Source organism: Emys orbicularis, chromosome 14 (genome assembly GCF_028017835.1).
Source record: "Emys orbicularis isolate rEmyOrb1 chromosome 14, rEmyOrb1.hap1, whole genome shotgun sequence".
NCBI lineage: Eukaryota > Metazoa > Chordata > Testudines > Emydidae > Emys > Emys orbicularis.
In genome coordinates, this window is record NC_088696.1 from 3,437,632 (window position 1) to 3,454,879 (window position 17,248).

The 17,248-nt window shown below is 54.9% G+C and overlaps 1 protein-coding gene across 1 annotated transcript in view; it reads right to left on the reverse strand.

Moving 5' to 3' along the window:
- SPIRE2 (spire type actin nucleation factor 2) overlaps positions 1 to 17,248 on the reverse strand; it is a 42,799-nt gene that overhangs the window by 6,127 nt on the left and 19,424 nt on the right. The window contains exons 3-9 of the mRNA XM_065416643.1: positions 14,690 to 15,049; positions 9,791 to 9,874; positions 8,293 to 8,457; positions 6,045 to 6,131; positions 4,501 to 4,624; positions 3,495 to 3,664; positions 197 to 410 (exon numbers count right to left, since the gene is read on the reverse strand). Of these exons, the coding sequence (XP_065272715.1) occupies positions 197 to 410; positions 3,495 to 3,664; positions 4,501 to 4,624; positions 6,045 to 6,131; positions 8,293 to 8,457; positions 9,791 to 9,874; positions 14,690 to 15,049 (1,204 nt within the window). The remainder of the gene's footprint in view (positions 1 to 196; positions 411 to 3,494; positions 3,665 to 4,500; positions 4,625 to 6,044; positions 6,132 to 8,292; positions 8,458 to 9,790; positions 9,875 to 14,689; positions 15,050 to 17,248) is intronic.

Below are 17,248 nucleotides of genomic sequence, written 5' to 3' on the forward strand. Positions count from 1 at the left end.
CCATTAGCGAGGGAGGGGGGAATGGCGGCCTGAGCTGGGATCGCACCTGTGTCCCCTTTGCAGGTGCAATCCCCAGTGTCTCCGGAGACAGCTGCTCTAGGCAGGTGCAGTTCCAGAAGGGGGCGGAGGGGGGGGGGGGACAGGGAAGCTGTATCAGCTGGGGAGGGGAAGGGAAGGGAAGGTAGAAGGAACTTGCCCTTGGTTTCCATGCTGATCCGTGCAGTATTCATGCTACCTGAGCGGGGTCTTGGCTCAGACTCCCGTGGTGCCAGATACCCTGAATCGGGCTGGCTGGTGCCCCTCTCGCTCTGGAACTGGGCCAGGTCCTGTTCAGAGAAGGAACGATCACGCTTCAGGGGGAGCCCTAAGCCAGGCTCCCTCCCCATCTCAGTGCTTGGAGACTCCTCCTCCTGCAAAGGCATACAGAGCAACATGAACATGCAGGCCCTGGGCTGTAAAAGTGCCCCTGTCCTGCAGCTGCCAATGGGCAGCTTTCTGGAGTGCCAGGTCCCTGACCCAGCCTGGCTGGTGCCCTCTGCACCCACTGTGAGCAGGGTCAACACCCTACTGTGCCCAGAGAGCCCATGGAGAGGGCATCTTGGGTGGTGCAATCCATCCTCTGGGAAAATGGTACTGGAGAGATGGCTGCACAGATCCCATCCATCATCAGGGCTGTCCTTTCCCCTTCCCATCACTCACCATCAGCTGCTTCCTTATAGCCCTGTCCAGGTAAAGCGAGCAAAAAGACAAAGAGCTCAGAAAACGGAGCGCCGCTCTGTAACTGCCATGGACGCCCACAGCAAGGAAGCAGAGAGAGCACAGAGCCACAGGGAAGCAGGTTGCCTTGACAAGGTCTCTCCAGAAATGCTACTACACCTTGGTAAAAAGAGCATCAAATTGCTGTCTACTCTCATATCCTGTGTCATCCAACTGGACAAGATGCCTAAGATACGGTGGAAAGCTAGGGCGACAGCTACACCAGAGCCAGGAAACCCCTTCCAGCTAGCTACCATCCAAGATCACTTCTGAGCCATGTTTACAGACTTCTGGAGTAACTAATTCTGGGAGAAGGATGCTCACAGTAGAGGCGGCTCTGGGTGATGACCAGGCAGACTTCAGACCTAGTAGGAGCATTTGTGACCAAGTTCTTGCTCTTACCACCTCTATAGGAGATGGTTTCCAGCAGGAGGAGAAGACAGGGACAACTTGACAGCAACATATGATACCGTCTGGCACGCTGGCCTGCTGATCAAGATTTTACCTCCATGGGTTGTTCTGGCTACGGAAATGATGCTTCAGAACAGACAATTCCAAGTGATACTAGGCAAAAAACGGAGCACATTCCGGACCCAGAAGAATGGACTCCCTCAGGGATCTATCTGTTCTTGCTCCAACCTTTTTCATCATATTTATGGATGATCTGCCTGCAACAATTTCAAGGTAATTCAAGAATGCAGATGACATCTGCCTGATTCCAAGAGACAGAGACTACAGAAAGACTGAACTAACACACTGCAGCCGTCAGTGGCGATTGCAAGAAGTGGAGACTTAAGCCTAGTATGTCAAAGACCGTGTGGTATCATGCTTTTGTCTCCATCACCTCAAGGCGTCATGAGAACTCAATCCTTTCTTGAATGGAGAATGACTAACACATGATCCAAAGCTTGTATATCTTGGAGTAACTCTACCCTTACACAATCCGCACACGGACCTACAAGGATCACCTCACCAAGGTAGCTCAGAAGATTAAGACCAGAAATGTCCTCCTACATAAACTTGCATGCTCAACTTGCATTGTCAAACACTGCTGAATCAAGCCATGAGACCAACAGTAGCCAAAAGCTACCAGCCCTCTCTCATATTCCACCTCCCAGCACTTGTCAAAGACACATGGAAGCGCCTTGCCACCATCTCATCAGCAGAGCCACGTTACCGACCACTTCTATGGAGGAATGGGAACAAGCTGCTCCTCTATAGGAAACTCCTTCCTCACTCAGCTTGGTGAGAGAGTGCCTGGCTTCAGGCTGCCATGCTGCCTCTGGGACAAGCTCCACTGTTACAGAGGGGGGTGGCGAGGGTGCAATAAATGGCCACACCTGGGGACTGAGGGACAGCCCTCTGTGATGCAGTTGAGGGCACCACACCCCTAAGAATGGCAGCTCCTCTTGCGCTGGCCTATCAGGAGTACTTTCCAGACCTCACACTGCTGGTGCCGAGACTACTGACCAGCTATATGATGCCTACCTAAGCCCTTTCGATGTTCTTTTCCTGTATTGACTTAGAGATCTCTCTTTTAGCTCCCTACTTTGTATTTTGAACTTTTTGCCATTTTTATTGTGCCACCACAACACCAACACAGACTCTTTACTGGTCAGTCAGTCCAAGAAAGGAGGCAACACAACAAAAGCCCCAGAGAGGCTGAGAGCCTGATCTCCCACCCAGCTGGGAGCCTGGGGCCGTTGCTTCATTTTTTTGAATAAAGAATTTAGTGCTGGCAAGACGCACTGGAGTTCCAGCCGTGTGGCCACAGCGCAAGCTCCCCCCCCGTCCAGCCAACCATGAGGTCTTCTGTGCTGGCACTGCTAATGAGGCCAGCTCTGCTAGTTGTTTTTGTGGGATGGCCAGAGACCAATACCCAGGCTGTTCTCAACCAGCAGAAAGCAACAGCTTTGTAATCCCTATTGTCCTGGGCTGGATTTGAAGTGGTGACCTGGAAGTGAAAGGCATCGCCCTCGGGATGGGAGTACTACCCCTTTGAGGGACAGGCTGAAGCCTACAACTGGGCTAGCCTAGGGGGTAATGAAGGAGGCCCTACCCCACCCTAGAGATGGGCTATAGAAACAGGAAGAGGAAGTTGAGCAGAAGTCATGCAGGTAGCAGTGTGGGATGTTTTTTCCTCAGGCTCTGGGAAACCAGTTTACCCAAAGAGTGTCTGTGAACTTTAAGTTTGGGAGCTGACCCAGGGCCCTGTGGTGAAGGCCTTAGAAACTTTCTGCTGGCCTGAAGCTCTAGTAGGAGGCCACATGCTATTTATTAGTGTGGGGGGGCTTCTCCTTCCTCGGGCTCTCCGCATGAACCCATTGCGGCCCCACTCAGGGGGAGCTAAGGCAGGGCATGCCCTCCGGGCTGCCAGGGGGCAGGCAGGGACTGCCCCCCCTTACCGTAAACAATTCCTGACCCTGGCCCAGCCAGTCTTGTAGAGCCCTCTCTCGCTCCCGCCAAAGCCAACAGAAGAACTCCCGACGTACTGGGGGCAGGGCCGTGCCATTGACATCAAGAAGGGTCACGTGGCAGGCTTGAAGGTGAGCTCTGCCCAGCAAAGCGACACAGGACACTTGGCTTTCAGATACAGAGCCCCTCTGCCATGCTGCTGCACTCATGTCAAGGGCTGTGTCTCCCTGCCAGCCATCCCCTCGCTGCCCCAGAAGATGACACCGATACCAGCAGTCCTGAGCACCCTCCCACCAGTGACCACAGACAAAACCAGCGCTTACTTCGGAGATATTCATCTCCTCCATCTCGGCCAGCGTCGGAGCCTTGAGCAGAATCCTTGGCCGCAGGCGCTGGGCGGGGGTGCTTGAGTCAGGTACAGAGAGGTTGATGCAGGAGGTTGACTTCACGTCGCTGGAGCAGGCATTAAGGATGCAGGGCAGGGAGCCAAAACCTGCAAGGCAGGGGAGGGGAGAGACTTACACAGGTGCTCAGGGCAGGGCTGGTAGGAGGATGGGGGGATGGTATCCACCTAGAGGGGCGGGCTTCCCTGTGGCCTAGGGATATCTTAGAGGGGGCTGCAGTTTCAAACTGCCCCCTGAGCCCATATGGGAGGGAAGTGAATAAGAAACCTCTCTGCATGGACAGAGCACAGTGCAGGGAACTCCTCACCCCAGCCATGGGGCTGGGGGCCAGTGCCGATGGGCGCTAGCGCCCCACACAAGACCTGGACTCATGCAGCGAATGGGGCCTAGAGGGCCAGCCCAATGCCGGATGGCTACGTCTCAGCAGGCAGCAGGAAGGAATTGACCTTTGGGGTAGAGCTGCCCGTCATGCCTTCCCCTCAAACTGGGGCAGTCGTGGCCTCTGAGTTTCCCCCCGAGCACAGAGCTCGCTGCACGGGGAGGTGGGAGGGAGGAGCCGCGCACGCTGCCTAGGGGAGAGGGGAGCGGAGAGGGCTGGGGGCTCTGGGAATGTCCTGGGTTCAAACCCTGCTGGCAGCCAGTGCTGGGCACTGTTAATCTGGCATTTGGTTTTGTACAGAACATCTGGAATGGGTCACGTTTCAACAGCGCCCTCTGGGGGTTAGGGCTGGAGCTGCTCCCCGAGAGCCTATGATTTCTCTTCGCTGGCAGCTTTCGGAGCGCCCTGCATCCCCCCTCAGAACTCTCACAGATGAGCCAGCGTTTTGGGGGCCCCCACAAGTTCCACATGCTGAGGCAAGGCCGGGGGTGCTGGATGGAGCCACGCAGCTACGTGACTCCCCACTGGAGCGGGCTGGGACGGTACCTTTCTGACCCTGGCGGCGCGTCTCGACCGGGCGAAGTTTTCTCTCTTGTTTGATTTCTTCCAGAATCTTCTCGTGGAGCGTTCTCTGCTTCTGGGGCATGGGGCGCAACCGCCTCTCGGACGCCTGCAGCAGGGGCAGGAGCAGACGAGACAGGCCGCTTAGCACAGAGACGCTGCACTGGGCAGCTGTGAACCTGGGCTGCCCAAACTTCCCCAACCAAGGAGCCCCCGGGCAGCCCCTCGCTTCCCTTACAGAGGTCACGTGGCTGCCACTCCTGTTTTTACAAGGACAGCGTGGCCTGTGGAGGCAGAGCACTGTTGGCCTGAGACCTGCCGTCTCCCCAGGCTGCCTGTTCATGTTGGACAGGGGAGTAGCCATGACTGCGCTATCGCCCCATGTAATGTGCTTGGCCCCCCCAGGAGCAGAGATCACAATGGGGCCCACAGAGAGCGCTGGGGTTCTCGGTCCCAAAGCCGATGCTGCTGCCCCTGGAGCCAGCCGCGAGGGCACAGTGTTACTCCAGGCGTTCTGCTGAAGGAAGAGCGCCACTAGCTCATGCCAGCAGGGTCCCAGCTGAGCCTCTCTCCGCAGCCCCAGCCGGCAGCAGGCAGGGCCCTCACATCCGCTCCTCCTCACTAGGCAAGTGCCAGGAAAAGGGGAAAGTGCCCCTGGAAGCGGAGAGGAGAGCAGTCTCCAGTGCTGGGACACTGCACGGGACAAGGGCGTTGCGCTGGATTTGAGGGGAGCATATACCCCAGAATGTGATCAAGCTAATTGCAACCATATTATGTGCACTCAGCCACTATGAATTAACGAACTAGAACACCATATAGTTAAGGGTTAATTTGGAGACAGGCTTTCAGAAGCAAGGTCATAGCTACTGGCAGTTTTGCTAATCAGTATGGGAGGAGGGGAAGAAAAAGTAAATAACAGAGAGTGAAACAAAGATATGTGGATGGACAGCCTTGAGTCTAGATGCCTCTGACAGTAAATGTTTATTGAAAGTTAGGAAAAGTGATGACTTAGATTATAATAACCCCTACTATGTGTTTAGTAGAAGTTAGTTATAAAAAGTTCAGATAATACAGGGTATTTGGGAGCAGTCCAGCAGGAAGGCGTTTGGCCAGCGCTGATCTGTGACTGATTACTCAATACTGTCTCAGAATATAGGTAAATATCTGGGATGTTCTAGACCTATTGCTTATATCTGTGTGTGCTTAAATCTAATAAACGGCAGTGTTAGACAAAAGCACGCTGACTTGCATTTCTCTTTGGTCAGACAGAATCGCTGAGTTCCCGTTGATTTATTCCTTACACCGCCTGTTGGGGTCTGATAACCCTGGGTAACAAGGGGACACTGGAGCAATGCTCCTGACACTAGAAAATCCAGACAGTGCGCCAGCCTCTCCCTTCGGTAGGGAGGCTCTTTCACTGAGTCAGCGATTTAGAACCGGTTTCCTCCCGAGGATTCTCACGTGCCCTTGAGCGTCTGGTCAGTCAGAAACCCGCAGCCCGGGCACTACAGAGTTCACCCGGACATTACCTGTTTCAGTGGCGGCCGTGACCGTATAAAATCCAGAATGCATTCATGGGCATCTTTCTTCACCCTGGGGGGGATGTCACCATCCACCTGGTGGGGAGAGGGATGGGCAGACAGAGGAGGGAGAGTTAATGACTCTACAAAACAGGAAATGACTGCCTAGGAAGGAGTACTGCGGAAAGGGATCTGGGGGCCAGAGGGGATCACAAGCTAAATATGAGTAACACTGTTGCAAAAAAAGGACATTGTTCTGGGATGTATTAGCAGGACACAAGAAGTAATTCTTCCGCTTTACTCTACACTGATTAGGCCTCAACTGGAGTATTGTGTCCAGTTCTGGGCGCCACGTTTCAGGAAAGATGTGGACAAATGGGAGAAAGTCCAGAGAAGAGCAACAAAAACGATTAAAGGTCTAGAAAACATGACCTATGAGGGAAGATTGAAAAAATTGGGTTTGTTTAGTCTGGAGAAGAGAAGACTGAGAGGAGACATGATAACAGGTTTGAAGTACATAAAAGGTTGTTACAAGGAGAAGGAGAAAAATTGCTCTCCTTAACCTCTGAGGCTAGGACAAGAAGCAAGGGGCTTAAATTGCAGCAAGGGCGGCTCAGGTTGGACATTAGGGAAAAACTTCCTAACTGTCAGGGTGGTTAAGCACTGGAATGAATTGCCTAGGGAGGTTGTGGAATCTGTCAGGGATGGTCCTGCCTCAGTGCAGGGGACTGGACTAGATGACCTTGTGACACTGCACCCCATATTCTTCATAGTGCTATTATGATATGATTATAGCACATTATGATATATTTTATGCAAGATAAGTCATGTGAGGTGTCATTGGAAAAGTTATGATTTGCTGAATATGATTATCCTCTTTGTATGCATTTGTCATTTGTATCTGAAGTTATAAATACTGACTATGTATCTGTACTTCAAATCTAGTTACACCTGGTAACGCCCCCTAGACAGGATGTGTACCTGGTGGGGAAGGGCCTATTCAGGGCAGTGAGTCATTAGGGAGAACAATAGGCCTTAGGAGAAGCTTATCTCCCACCTGGTGATGAGCCTCCCTGAGAACACTCCAGACAGCCTGTGAGTGATGGCTGCTGTGACTCTACAAGGACATGTGATGCTGGACTCCATCTTGGGATGTCAGTGTTTTTCCACAGACCGGCCTAGGAACCAAGCTTTGGAACAAAGGGTTCCCGCCATATGCAAAAAGCTCTATAAGGCAGGGAGTGACATCACTGGGGTTCTTCACTCCCCACACAAGAAGAGTCCTGGAAACACCTGAGGAACAAAGACTGAACGGAGGGAAGTGCTGGACCCAGACTAAAGGCATTTCTAGCCTGTGAATGAAACACCTGGGGATTCCAAGCTGTAAAGCAAGGACAGCTTGCCCCTTGAGGATCTGCAGCCTGCTTGTATCATCTCTTAGGGTGAAAATCAGCTAATTCATATCCAATCTCACTAGTATATTAAGCTTAGTTTGCATTTTTTGTTTATTTGCTAGGTAATCTGCTTTGATCTGTTTGCTATCACTTATAATCATTTAAAATCCATCTTTCGTAGTTGTTAAACTTGTTTTTGTTTTAATCTAAACCAGTGAGCTGTGACTGGAGTGCTTGGGGAAAATCTCGGCTTGGTTGCCACAAGTGTGCATTGTTCTCTTCACATTGAGGGGGAGGCGGACCTGGTATTAAACCCATATACTGGCCAGATTTGACCAGGGCAGGACGTACTGCTCTGGATCCCAGGCTGGGAAGCTGGTGGTTAGAGAGCCTGCATGTAACTGCAGCTGGGTGTGTCCCTACCTGTGTGAATGCTGGTGAAAGTGCAAGCTGGAGGGCACTGCAGCTTGTCATAGCAGTACAGTGTGAGAGGGAGCCCAGGCTGGTGGGTCAGGGGGCTCAGTGGTACCCCAGTTCTGGGTGGCACTCTGGGGGGAACCCATCACAGACCTCTTGAACTCCCTTCCAGTCCTAGGATTTTCGGCTCTGCGGAGGCACTAGGGTGAGTTGGTCTGTGGAGGGACATGTATTACCCTGGGGGTGGCTCTGAAATGCCCAGTGAGGGGTGTCCCAGCAGCAGCGTGAGCCCTACGATGAGCTAGGCCTTCAGCATCAACTGGTCCAGGAGGTGGAGGTGGGGGGGCTCCAGCCCAAAGGCAGATGGTGTGTCACTAGGACCCTTGCACTCCATGGCAGTCACCCCCTGGCCGTGGCTCAGGCCCCTTGGGTATGACTGTGCTCACCATGACTTTGCGAAGCTTGTAGTTGCGTGCCCGGATGTCCTGCATCAGCATTTCAAAGGGCGTCAGCTGGTACTCGGTGGGCAGGGGGTTGTACTGCTTCTCCTGGACTTTCTTCAGCTTCACACCGTCGCGTAGCTCCCGCATCAGCTGCACCCACAGCCTGGCCTGGAACAGACACAATGGGCAACTGCCCCTTACCGAGGAGATGAGCCCGCGGCATCACAGGTTTCCTCATGGGGGAAGGGAGCCCCAGCTAACCATGGGACATGAGCCCTGTGAACGGAGCCCAGCGGGGGCTGTGTATGCTCCCCCCGCCACTGGGACTTGACCTGGCGGGCGGATGGCAGCATGCTTAGCCCTGGTGTGAGGAACAATTCTGCACTGGCAGGGAGATGGATGGGGTCACCTCCCACTGCCCTTCCCATCTCTAACTCCGATGGGGGTGGCAAGTGGCTTCCAGTCTACAGCATGTGACTATGCCCAGAAGCCTGTCAGGAACGAGGGCCTGCAGCCGGGCCTGGGATTAGCTGACAACCACAGCCGAAACTGGCCAGATGGCCTGCCTGGCCGAGCAGCATTGCCAGGGCCGCTCCTAAGCCCAGCAGCAGCACTTGGCCAATGGCTGCTCAACACACTCGCCCGCAGTGGCGATCTCTCCTGCGTTTGCCTTGCTCCAGCCTGTTCCAGCCCATCTCCTGGTTCCTGAGCCCTTCACTGGGCTCCTGATTCCTAACACTGGCTCTGAGCGCCGCTGCTCCGACCACTGGGCCTGACCACCCACGTCCTGGTCCATGCCAAAGCCAATGGGCTGGCTATTGTGGCTTTCCCTGCTGGGCAGGCTGAGGTGAGAGGGCAGTGTCTGTACTGCAAAGGTGTCCATTCCCTTCCCAGCTCTCCAGGGGGTGGGGGGGGAAGGCTCTGGATCATGACCCTGATGCTGAGGAGGCAGGATCAGTGCCCCATTCTCTAGCTATGACCTGTCCAGTGCACCTCACTCCCACACTCCCCTCCGTGTTCCCAACACTCTCTGCGCTCCTCCCAGTGATCGCAATGGCCGCAATCGTTCTGCCTCTCAGGGATCTGTATCCAGTCCTTGAAGGGGTCCCCAGGGGGACTCGGGGAGCTCCCCAAAGGCTCCCCCATTTTCGTGATGCTCTCCCTCACGCACCATCAGGCCAGGCTGGATGGAATGGCCCATCAGCGTCCCCTTTGTTGGCCAGAGGTGATATAAATCTGCAGGGCTGAGCACGTTGTCTCTGCAGCACCCCAGTGCCTGCTGTCCCAGGAACGACTGGGTCTCCCCAGTGACACGTCTAAGCCAGCGGTGCTTGCAGGTTCCCACACCTCTGGGCCCGCGGGATCCCAGCCCTTCTCCCCAAGTGCTGCCAAAACAAGAATGCCCGGACAGGTTTCCATCAGCCCCGCACTACCTCTGTCTCCTGCAAGGCAAGAGCTGCTGATCAAAGCGCCCGCAGGGAGACAACCCTGCGCCACTTACCCAGTCTGTGTTCTGCAGGTTATCGAGCTCATCCGTCGACCTCTCCTCCAGCTCCTCTTCCTGTTCCCTCAGCTTCCTCAGCATCTGCAGCAGCACAGAAATGTCACGTTCCCCATGCTGGGTCCCCAGCACCTCACCAGCCCAACATGCTCCTAGGAGAATCCTGGCTGAACAGGTCCCATAAAAAGAGGGACCCCTGGGCATGAGGAAAGAGTGCCCAGATCCTTGGCCCCCATCTGCCAGTTCCTCCCCCCGGATACAATTACACTCCCAGTAGGGGGTTGCGGGGCCAAGGAGTTCCATCACAGCTCCTCAAGGCTCAGCTTCCATAGGCTACTGGGCACTGAATGTGCCTGGCCAGATACAAGTCACAAAGAAGGCCTGGTCCCTGCCCCAAGGAGCTACTCTGCAGCAGCCGCAGCTGGTCATGCATTGGATCTGACCCCAGCCACCCACTCCCCTAGCTGGGGCTGTTAACCACAGCTTAGGGTAGAGAGCTGGGCAGGGAGATTGTCCAGGTGCCATTGACTGGAGCCCGGGGGGAGGTTCTTAGCCAGGAGCATGCTGGGCCCCAAGGGAATGTGCTTGTGGGTCTCGCCAAATACATCCTAGGACTGTTCCATCTCAACTAAGCCATGTGCAGCACCTGTGGGGGATGATGGGAGATGGATTCGCACCCCCCTGGATTCTGGGAGCCCCTGGAATGGACTCTGAGCACAGCCCCTGTGTCTTCCCCAGCAGCAACATGTGCCCCAGGAGAAGCTCTGGACACTTCGATTTCCATGCAGTTCACTGTCTGGCAAGCTGAGGCCCTGCCTGTTCGGTCCAGATGTTAAAGGTCCCATGGCACTTCCTGGGAGAGGAGGGTATGTCACTGCCCTACAGCGTTGGGAGGGATGGATGGTTACTGCCTTCCCCCCCAGAGGGGGCTGCATTTCACTGGAGCTGTGTGTGTAATTTGGAACACGCTCTGGGAGCCTTTGGAAAGATAGGAGCAGAGGAATGAGAACTATTATTTATTGCTAATAAACCCACCGCAGATCAGAGCCTGGCCGCCACTGAGAAAACCTTGAGACCCTATCATTGCTGGCAAATTGCGGTTGTGTTTCCCAGGCTCATCTCACGTGATGCTGAAGCATCATCTGCTTCCACCGTGCGGCATCTGACCTGACCTGCACTCTGGCTGGTGCACAGACAACTGCCCAGGGCTGCACCCGGGAATATGCTGCAGACTTTCTAACCCATGGCTGAAATAACGGAAGGTGCATTTCCCTCGGCTGGAAGGACCTGGGCCAGCCTGTTCAAACTACCCGGGAGAGCCAGGAAGTCATCAGAGTGGGTAGGGCAGCTATAGGGTCAGTATTTGGCCCCTCACCTGTTCTGCCTGCATCAGATCATCTTTGGCAATCTTAAACCTTCCCCACAGCCCGACCCATCCTGCATGGCCTGCGTGCCTGCTGCATGGAGCTGGGTAATAACATGGTGGCTGCTTGCAGCTGCCTCCTGGATGTCATTACGAGCAGGGACAGTGCATCTGGGCAGGTGTGGGCCTGCTGTGAAGGACTTGGGGGAACCTTCTCATGCCTTGCTGCTTGTGCCCATGAGCTGCAGTGTCAGAGGTCTGCATAGATTCCAAGGCCAGAAGGGACCACTGGGCTTATCCAGTCTGACTCCTGGATAGCACAGGCCAGAGAACTGCCCCACAATAAGTCCTACAGCAGATTTTCTAAAACAACATCCCGTCTTGATGTAAAAGTTGTCAGTGCCGGAGACGCCGCCACGACCCTGGGTAGATTGCCCCAGTGGTTAATGACTGTCACTGTTAAAAAGGTACGCCTTATTTCCAGGCTGCCCTGGGAAATGGGTACTCATGCCCATGTGGGAAGGGCATCCACAGCATGTGGACATGGGGCAGTCTGCATAGTCCTGCCATCATCTTGTGACCCCAAATATATACAGGGTTTCCCTTCCAGTGTTCAGGCTGCTGAACCTCTCTGCCACATGCCCAACATCGGATGAGTGCTTACTGCAGTCAGCGGGTCCCTGCTTCCTCCCATCCTATAAATGGGGTCACAGCCTCCCCTCCACCCCCACAGCAGCTCAGCAATTCTCCACCAGGCACGGCAATGCCCAGCAGGATATCAGGCTCCCTACGTGGCATTTCTGGAGCCCACCACAACTCATGCCCCAGGCATTGCTGGAGACACGGGTGTCGGGATGGATGAGCAAGGGGAGGTGGATACATTTTTCTTGAGCTGTTTCATAAGATTAATGAGCAAGTGAACAGCCTCTTGGTAACACCGCTGACCCCATCAATTCCTGAGCACATGCCTTTGCCGTTGGATTGATGAGATCGCTTCCTGGAACAGATGATTGCCTTGTGATTACCCGTAAGGGCGGAGTTCAAGGCAATCCTAGGAAACTGCAGCTTAATCTTTAACCCCCTTGAGGCTGGGACTGCGGGTTTGCCTGACTTGTGTCAGAGCAGGTGCCATAAGACACCAACCCCCCAATGCCAATGGGGTCTTGAAGACCCCGCCCGTCACATAGGGAATGGTGACACTGTGGAGCAGATTCACTCCCCTGCAAAGGCAAATGCTGGGCCTCGTGGAGCATCCTGGAGACTCCCCTGCAGGTCCTGTCAGGTCAGGGGCTGCGTCTCACACAGCGCCACACACAATGGCTGTGCTAGGGGGTCATTACCACCTCTGGGAGGAGAGGCAGAGAAAAGCAAACCAAACAGACTCAAAGCCAGCGACTGATACACACAACTCAGCTCTGCAGCCTGGGGTCCTGCTGCTGCCGGATTGCTCTGCCCTCTCTCCCCCCAGGGGGTCTGCTGCTGGGCGAGATGCTGAGTTCTGTGGAGCAGGGACAGTCTTGTACTGTGTGTGCGTACAGCACAATGGGGCCCTGATCCTGACCGGGGCCTCTGGGCACTATCACAATACCAGTCATCATCATCATCTTAGGCTAGAGCAGCTCGGTACACTGGGAAGAGCCAAAGATTCAGACTCCTGCCCTCCCAGACCAGCCCAGGCCTTCCCAGAGAATCAAGGGTCTGCCCCTCTGGGTCTGGCAATGGAGCAGTCAGCAGGGTGCTCTGATGCACACAGCTCCATTCCTGTATTGCTGCTTTTACTTCTCCTACTCAGGACCCCTGAACTATCCCCCCATCCCACGCTCTGCAAGCACTAGCTGCTCACTAAAGATTGAAAGCTCTGGGACAGGGACCGTGGGCATGTGTGTGTCTTGTACAGCAGCAAGCACACTGTCTGCAGCAGTGCTAATTCCCGAACAGTAGAGTCCGGCCATAGACCAATGCAAGTGTTCTGCGGTATCTGGCCACCAGATGGCAGACCTGAGATACTCACTGGGACCGCAGGTATTGCGCTGGAAATTCCCTGACTGAGCCCACTGGGCCCTGGGTTGGAAAGCTGCAGGCTGGGGTAGCTGCGTGGGCAACTATCAGTCAAGGCTGGGGTGGGACACGGCCTTTTAAAACGAGACAGAGGAGCTGAAATTAGCTGTTGAATGGCAGCGCTGTTAGGGTCGGGGACTCTGGTGCCCTTCCCCACACCAGGATCTAGGGAAACCTCTCACAGAAAGCTAGTGAACCACCTCTCTGCCTAGCTATCGAGGGTCTCAGGGGGCTTACCTCCTGATTTCTCCCGGTGTCCCATTTTTATAAATACGATCCTGGCTCGGCCCTGGGAGCAGTGCCAGGGCGAAATGCACATGGCAGGCCGCCTCCTCTGGGCCCTGGCACACCATGGACAGAGGCCTGGGGAGGGGGATGGGTGGGCTGACAGTTAGAGCAGAGGGCAGAGGACTGAGATCCTGGCTCTGCTGTCAAATGGGGCTCAGAACACCTCCCTCCCAGGGAGAAGGACTGTCTCAGGCGGCACTGGGGTATAAATCAGGAGTCAGGGGATGAAATAAGACAAAGGGAGATTTTGGGGACTATCGGGGGACACTCCCTCATGGTGAGATGTAGCAGCCCCGTCAATGGAGTCACCTAATGCTGGGCTGGACAAAGCCCTGGAGAAGAGTCTGTAGGGACCAACCCTGACCTGGCATCTCACATGTCTTCTCCTGCTCTCGTGCCTCTGATGTTCTGAGTCACATGGGGTGAGGTCACAATGAACCTGTGCAAAGTGCTGTGCGAGCTGGGGAGAGGGAACTAAGCCATACTGAGTATTTGTATCACTAATGGAGGCCAATTCCTGCTCCCAACAAACCCTCCCCTTCAACAGAAGGCTTGGAAAAGGCAGAACGTGAGGCCTGCACCAGAATCACTGAGGAGAGCGTGACCTGGGTGAGAGCAAAGTCTGAGAGCAAAGTCTGGACCCACTGTGGGAATGGAGAAGCCAGTCTGTTGGCATCAAATGGCTGGCTTTCACCAGCCATCCCGGAGAACAAAAGCCAGAAGGAAATCCCAGGGATGCCCCCGACCCTGGTGCCCCGACGGTTAGAAGTGCAGATTTCTAAGGATTTCCCTTAGGGAGTAGATGCCCAGCTACCAGGGCCCTGAGATCTGCAGTGCTTTACACACTGGGGGGCCTAGGTAGCTCTGTGTTACTCCACTTTTACACCGGGATGACTCCACTCACTGGCATAACGCTGCAGCAAAGCAGTGGGGAATCAGGTCCTTAATGCAACATGAAGAGCAGCGTTTCTTCAGGGGCAACTTCACCCAACACTCAGATGCTGCCCCCTCTGAGTCAGAGTGCAGCACCAGCGGCTTAGAGGGCAAGGCAAGTGGTGAAGAAGCCTCCCAGCCAATCCCTATGGCAGTACCAAAGGCTGTGGGCACCTAGCCGTGCATCACTGCCACACGCTCTGGCTCTCGGGCAGGACGGGTCGCCCCAGGCTCCTGCGGGGAAGGCTGGCTCTCACCTCCTTAGCTTCCCGGATCTTGCTGAGAAAAGCCTTCAGCTCCACCGTCTCCACAAAGAGGGCCCTGCACACAGCCTGGTAATGTTGCTGTGCCTCCTGGGGGGCCGTCAGGCGAGCGGCGCACATCCTCATGGCCTGCCCGAAGGTGCGCACGGCTCGTGGGAGCCCCTCCACAGCCTCCTCCTCTTCATCCTGCCCCCCGTAGCCCTCGTCCGCCATGCCGCAGCCGCTGTCGTCAGAGTCGCTGTTGGCCATGAGGTCGATCAGCTTCTCCAGCTGGGGGCTCAGTTCTCGCTCCTCACTCTCGTCCAGCCCCCAGTCCAGCGCCCGGTAAATGGCAAATCCCAGCGACTGCACCATCTGCAAGGAAACAGGAGAGCAGAGCAGCGGCTGAGGCTGGGGCTGGGAAAGGCCAGTTACGCTGAGATGCCTCCGGAGGGGAGGAGGCTGAGACATCCAGTGTAGCTGCACTGCGATCTCTACCCCCAAACAATGCCAGGGCACGCACAGGGGAGGCGGCCAGCCGGAAGGGCACAAGGTGTTGTTTAGATGCTGGGCGCACAGCCTTACCCATCTGCCCACTGCGTCTTGGGCAGCCAGCAGGCGCTATGCCACCCATCTGGAGGGCAAGGAAGAGCTAGAAACATTGATTTCAGCGCTAGGACGCTGGCCGAGCGCACATGACATGGGAGGGGGCATCACAAAGCTCTGTAGCCAAGCACTGGAATGGGCCAGGTATCACATCATGCTTTCCTTCCCCCCACCCGCCCATGCGTTTCACATACTGCTGCCATTTGGAGGATTTCCATCACCATGTAGCACCCCCTAGTGAGCCTGCTGTGTATTACCAAACTTGGCTCCCGCGAAGGCAGTGGTTCTCAAACTTTTGTATTGGTGACCCCTTTCACATAGCAAGCCTCTGAGTGTGACCCTCTTAAATATATTAAAAAGTGTTTTTAATTTATAACACCATTATAAATGCTGGAGGCAAAGCAGGGTTTGGGGTGGAGGTTGACAGCTCGCGACCCCCCATGTAATAACCTCACGACTCCTTGAGGGGTCCCGACCCCCAGTTTGAGAACCCCTGCGCAAAGGGTAGTGCTGAGTCTGGGGGGAGTCTGGCCACACCTAGAGAGACCCCTGTCCCACCCTATCCCCCCCAGAGAGGCTCACTGATATGATTAGTAACAAGCAGGGATGGTGCCAGCTGGTGACCTGGAAGTGAAAGCTCCATGTTCCAGCCCCAGCCTCCTCAGCCCTGTGTCTGAATTAGATACAGCCCATCGGCTTTCCCATGAAGCCTGCAAATGCAAAGCTGCCCGGAGCGGTATGAGAGAAAAGGGTCCCCTGGTGCTCCGTGCTGGCAGGTGGGTGGAGAGGGAGCTGTAGGATACATGGTGACAGATACCCCTTCCACCAGCCCCAGCCTCCCATGACCTTACGTGCTGACTGTGAGAGGCTTATGATGCTGTTTGGGCCATGAAGAAGGCTGCCTCCCCTGCCCCCCCAGGAATCTTCCAGGCCTTTGCTGTTTATCGTGACTCCATTATCATGGGAGTGGAGGGAAGCATGAGCCAGCCCAGGGGATTGAGGGAAAGAAGCAGCAGAGGTTCTGCGAACAGTCCTGCAGGGACCAACAGGCACTGCACTGTTAGCTACCCCAGACCCTCCGGGAGGAGAAAAAACACTCGCCATTGGGGGCGGGGGAAGGGAGAGAAAGTCACTCAGGCAGGGAGAGTGGAAAGGAGCCAGAAACGGGCTGAACTTTGGACCGGGATACATTCCTGACCCGGGCAAACACAGCGTGCGGCAGTCTACAAAAGGCCGCTGCGCTGATAGCTTATCTCTGCCTACACCTTGCTGCTAAGGCAGATCTGGGGCCTGATCCAAAGCCCACCGAAGTCAGCAGAAAGACTCCAATGGCTCCATTGACCCTAGAACAGTGATAGACTTCAGTGGTTCAGGAGTCAAATTAGCAAGCAACATTACCCAAAAGAGCCACAGTCCTGTGAATTCATTTACAGTTTGTACATATAGATAGATACTATTCTCACAGCAAAATGACTGATCAAGTATTATTATTTTATCAACTACAATTGGTTAATAACATAGTAAAAGCCTCCTGATTGGTTAATAACTTAGATGGGTTAAGAATTCAGTCACCCACTGTTTTAATATCCTGTGCTGCAAAGAGCCGCAGGAGACGCATTAAGGCGGCTGGCGAGCCTAGGGCAGTGATGCTCAGACTGAGGAGTATGGGCCTGCAGCCGCTGCTGCTGCCATTGGGGAAACAGGCCTGTGGTGGGCAGTTACTGTGAATGAAGGCTCCAGGACCAGCCATGCTCCAGTCACTTCAAATGGACTTGGCACTGAGAGGGCCTGGGGTGGGGCTCCCCCCTAAGATACAGCCCCTGGAAACTGAGATCTGCAGGGGCCTGGAGCAGGGAGAGCAGTTGCTCAAGTCAGGCTGTTAGGTGGCTCTTCCTAGATAGATAAAGTCGGTACGTGGGTGGGGAATCAAGAGGTGAGAGGTGAGCATGGAGATATGACTGGTTCATA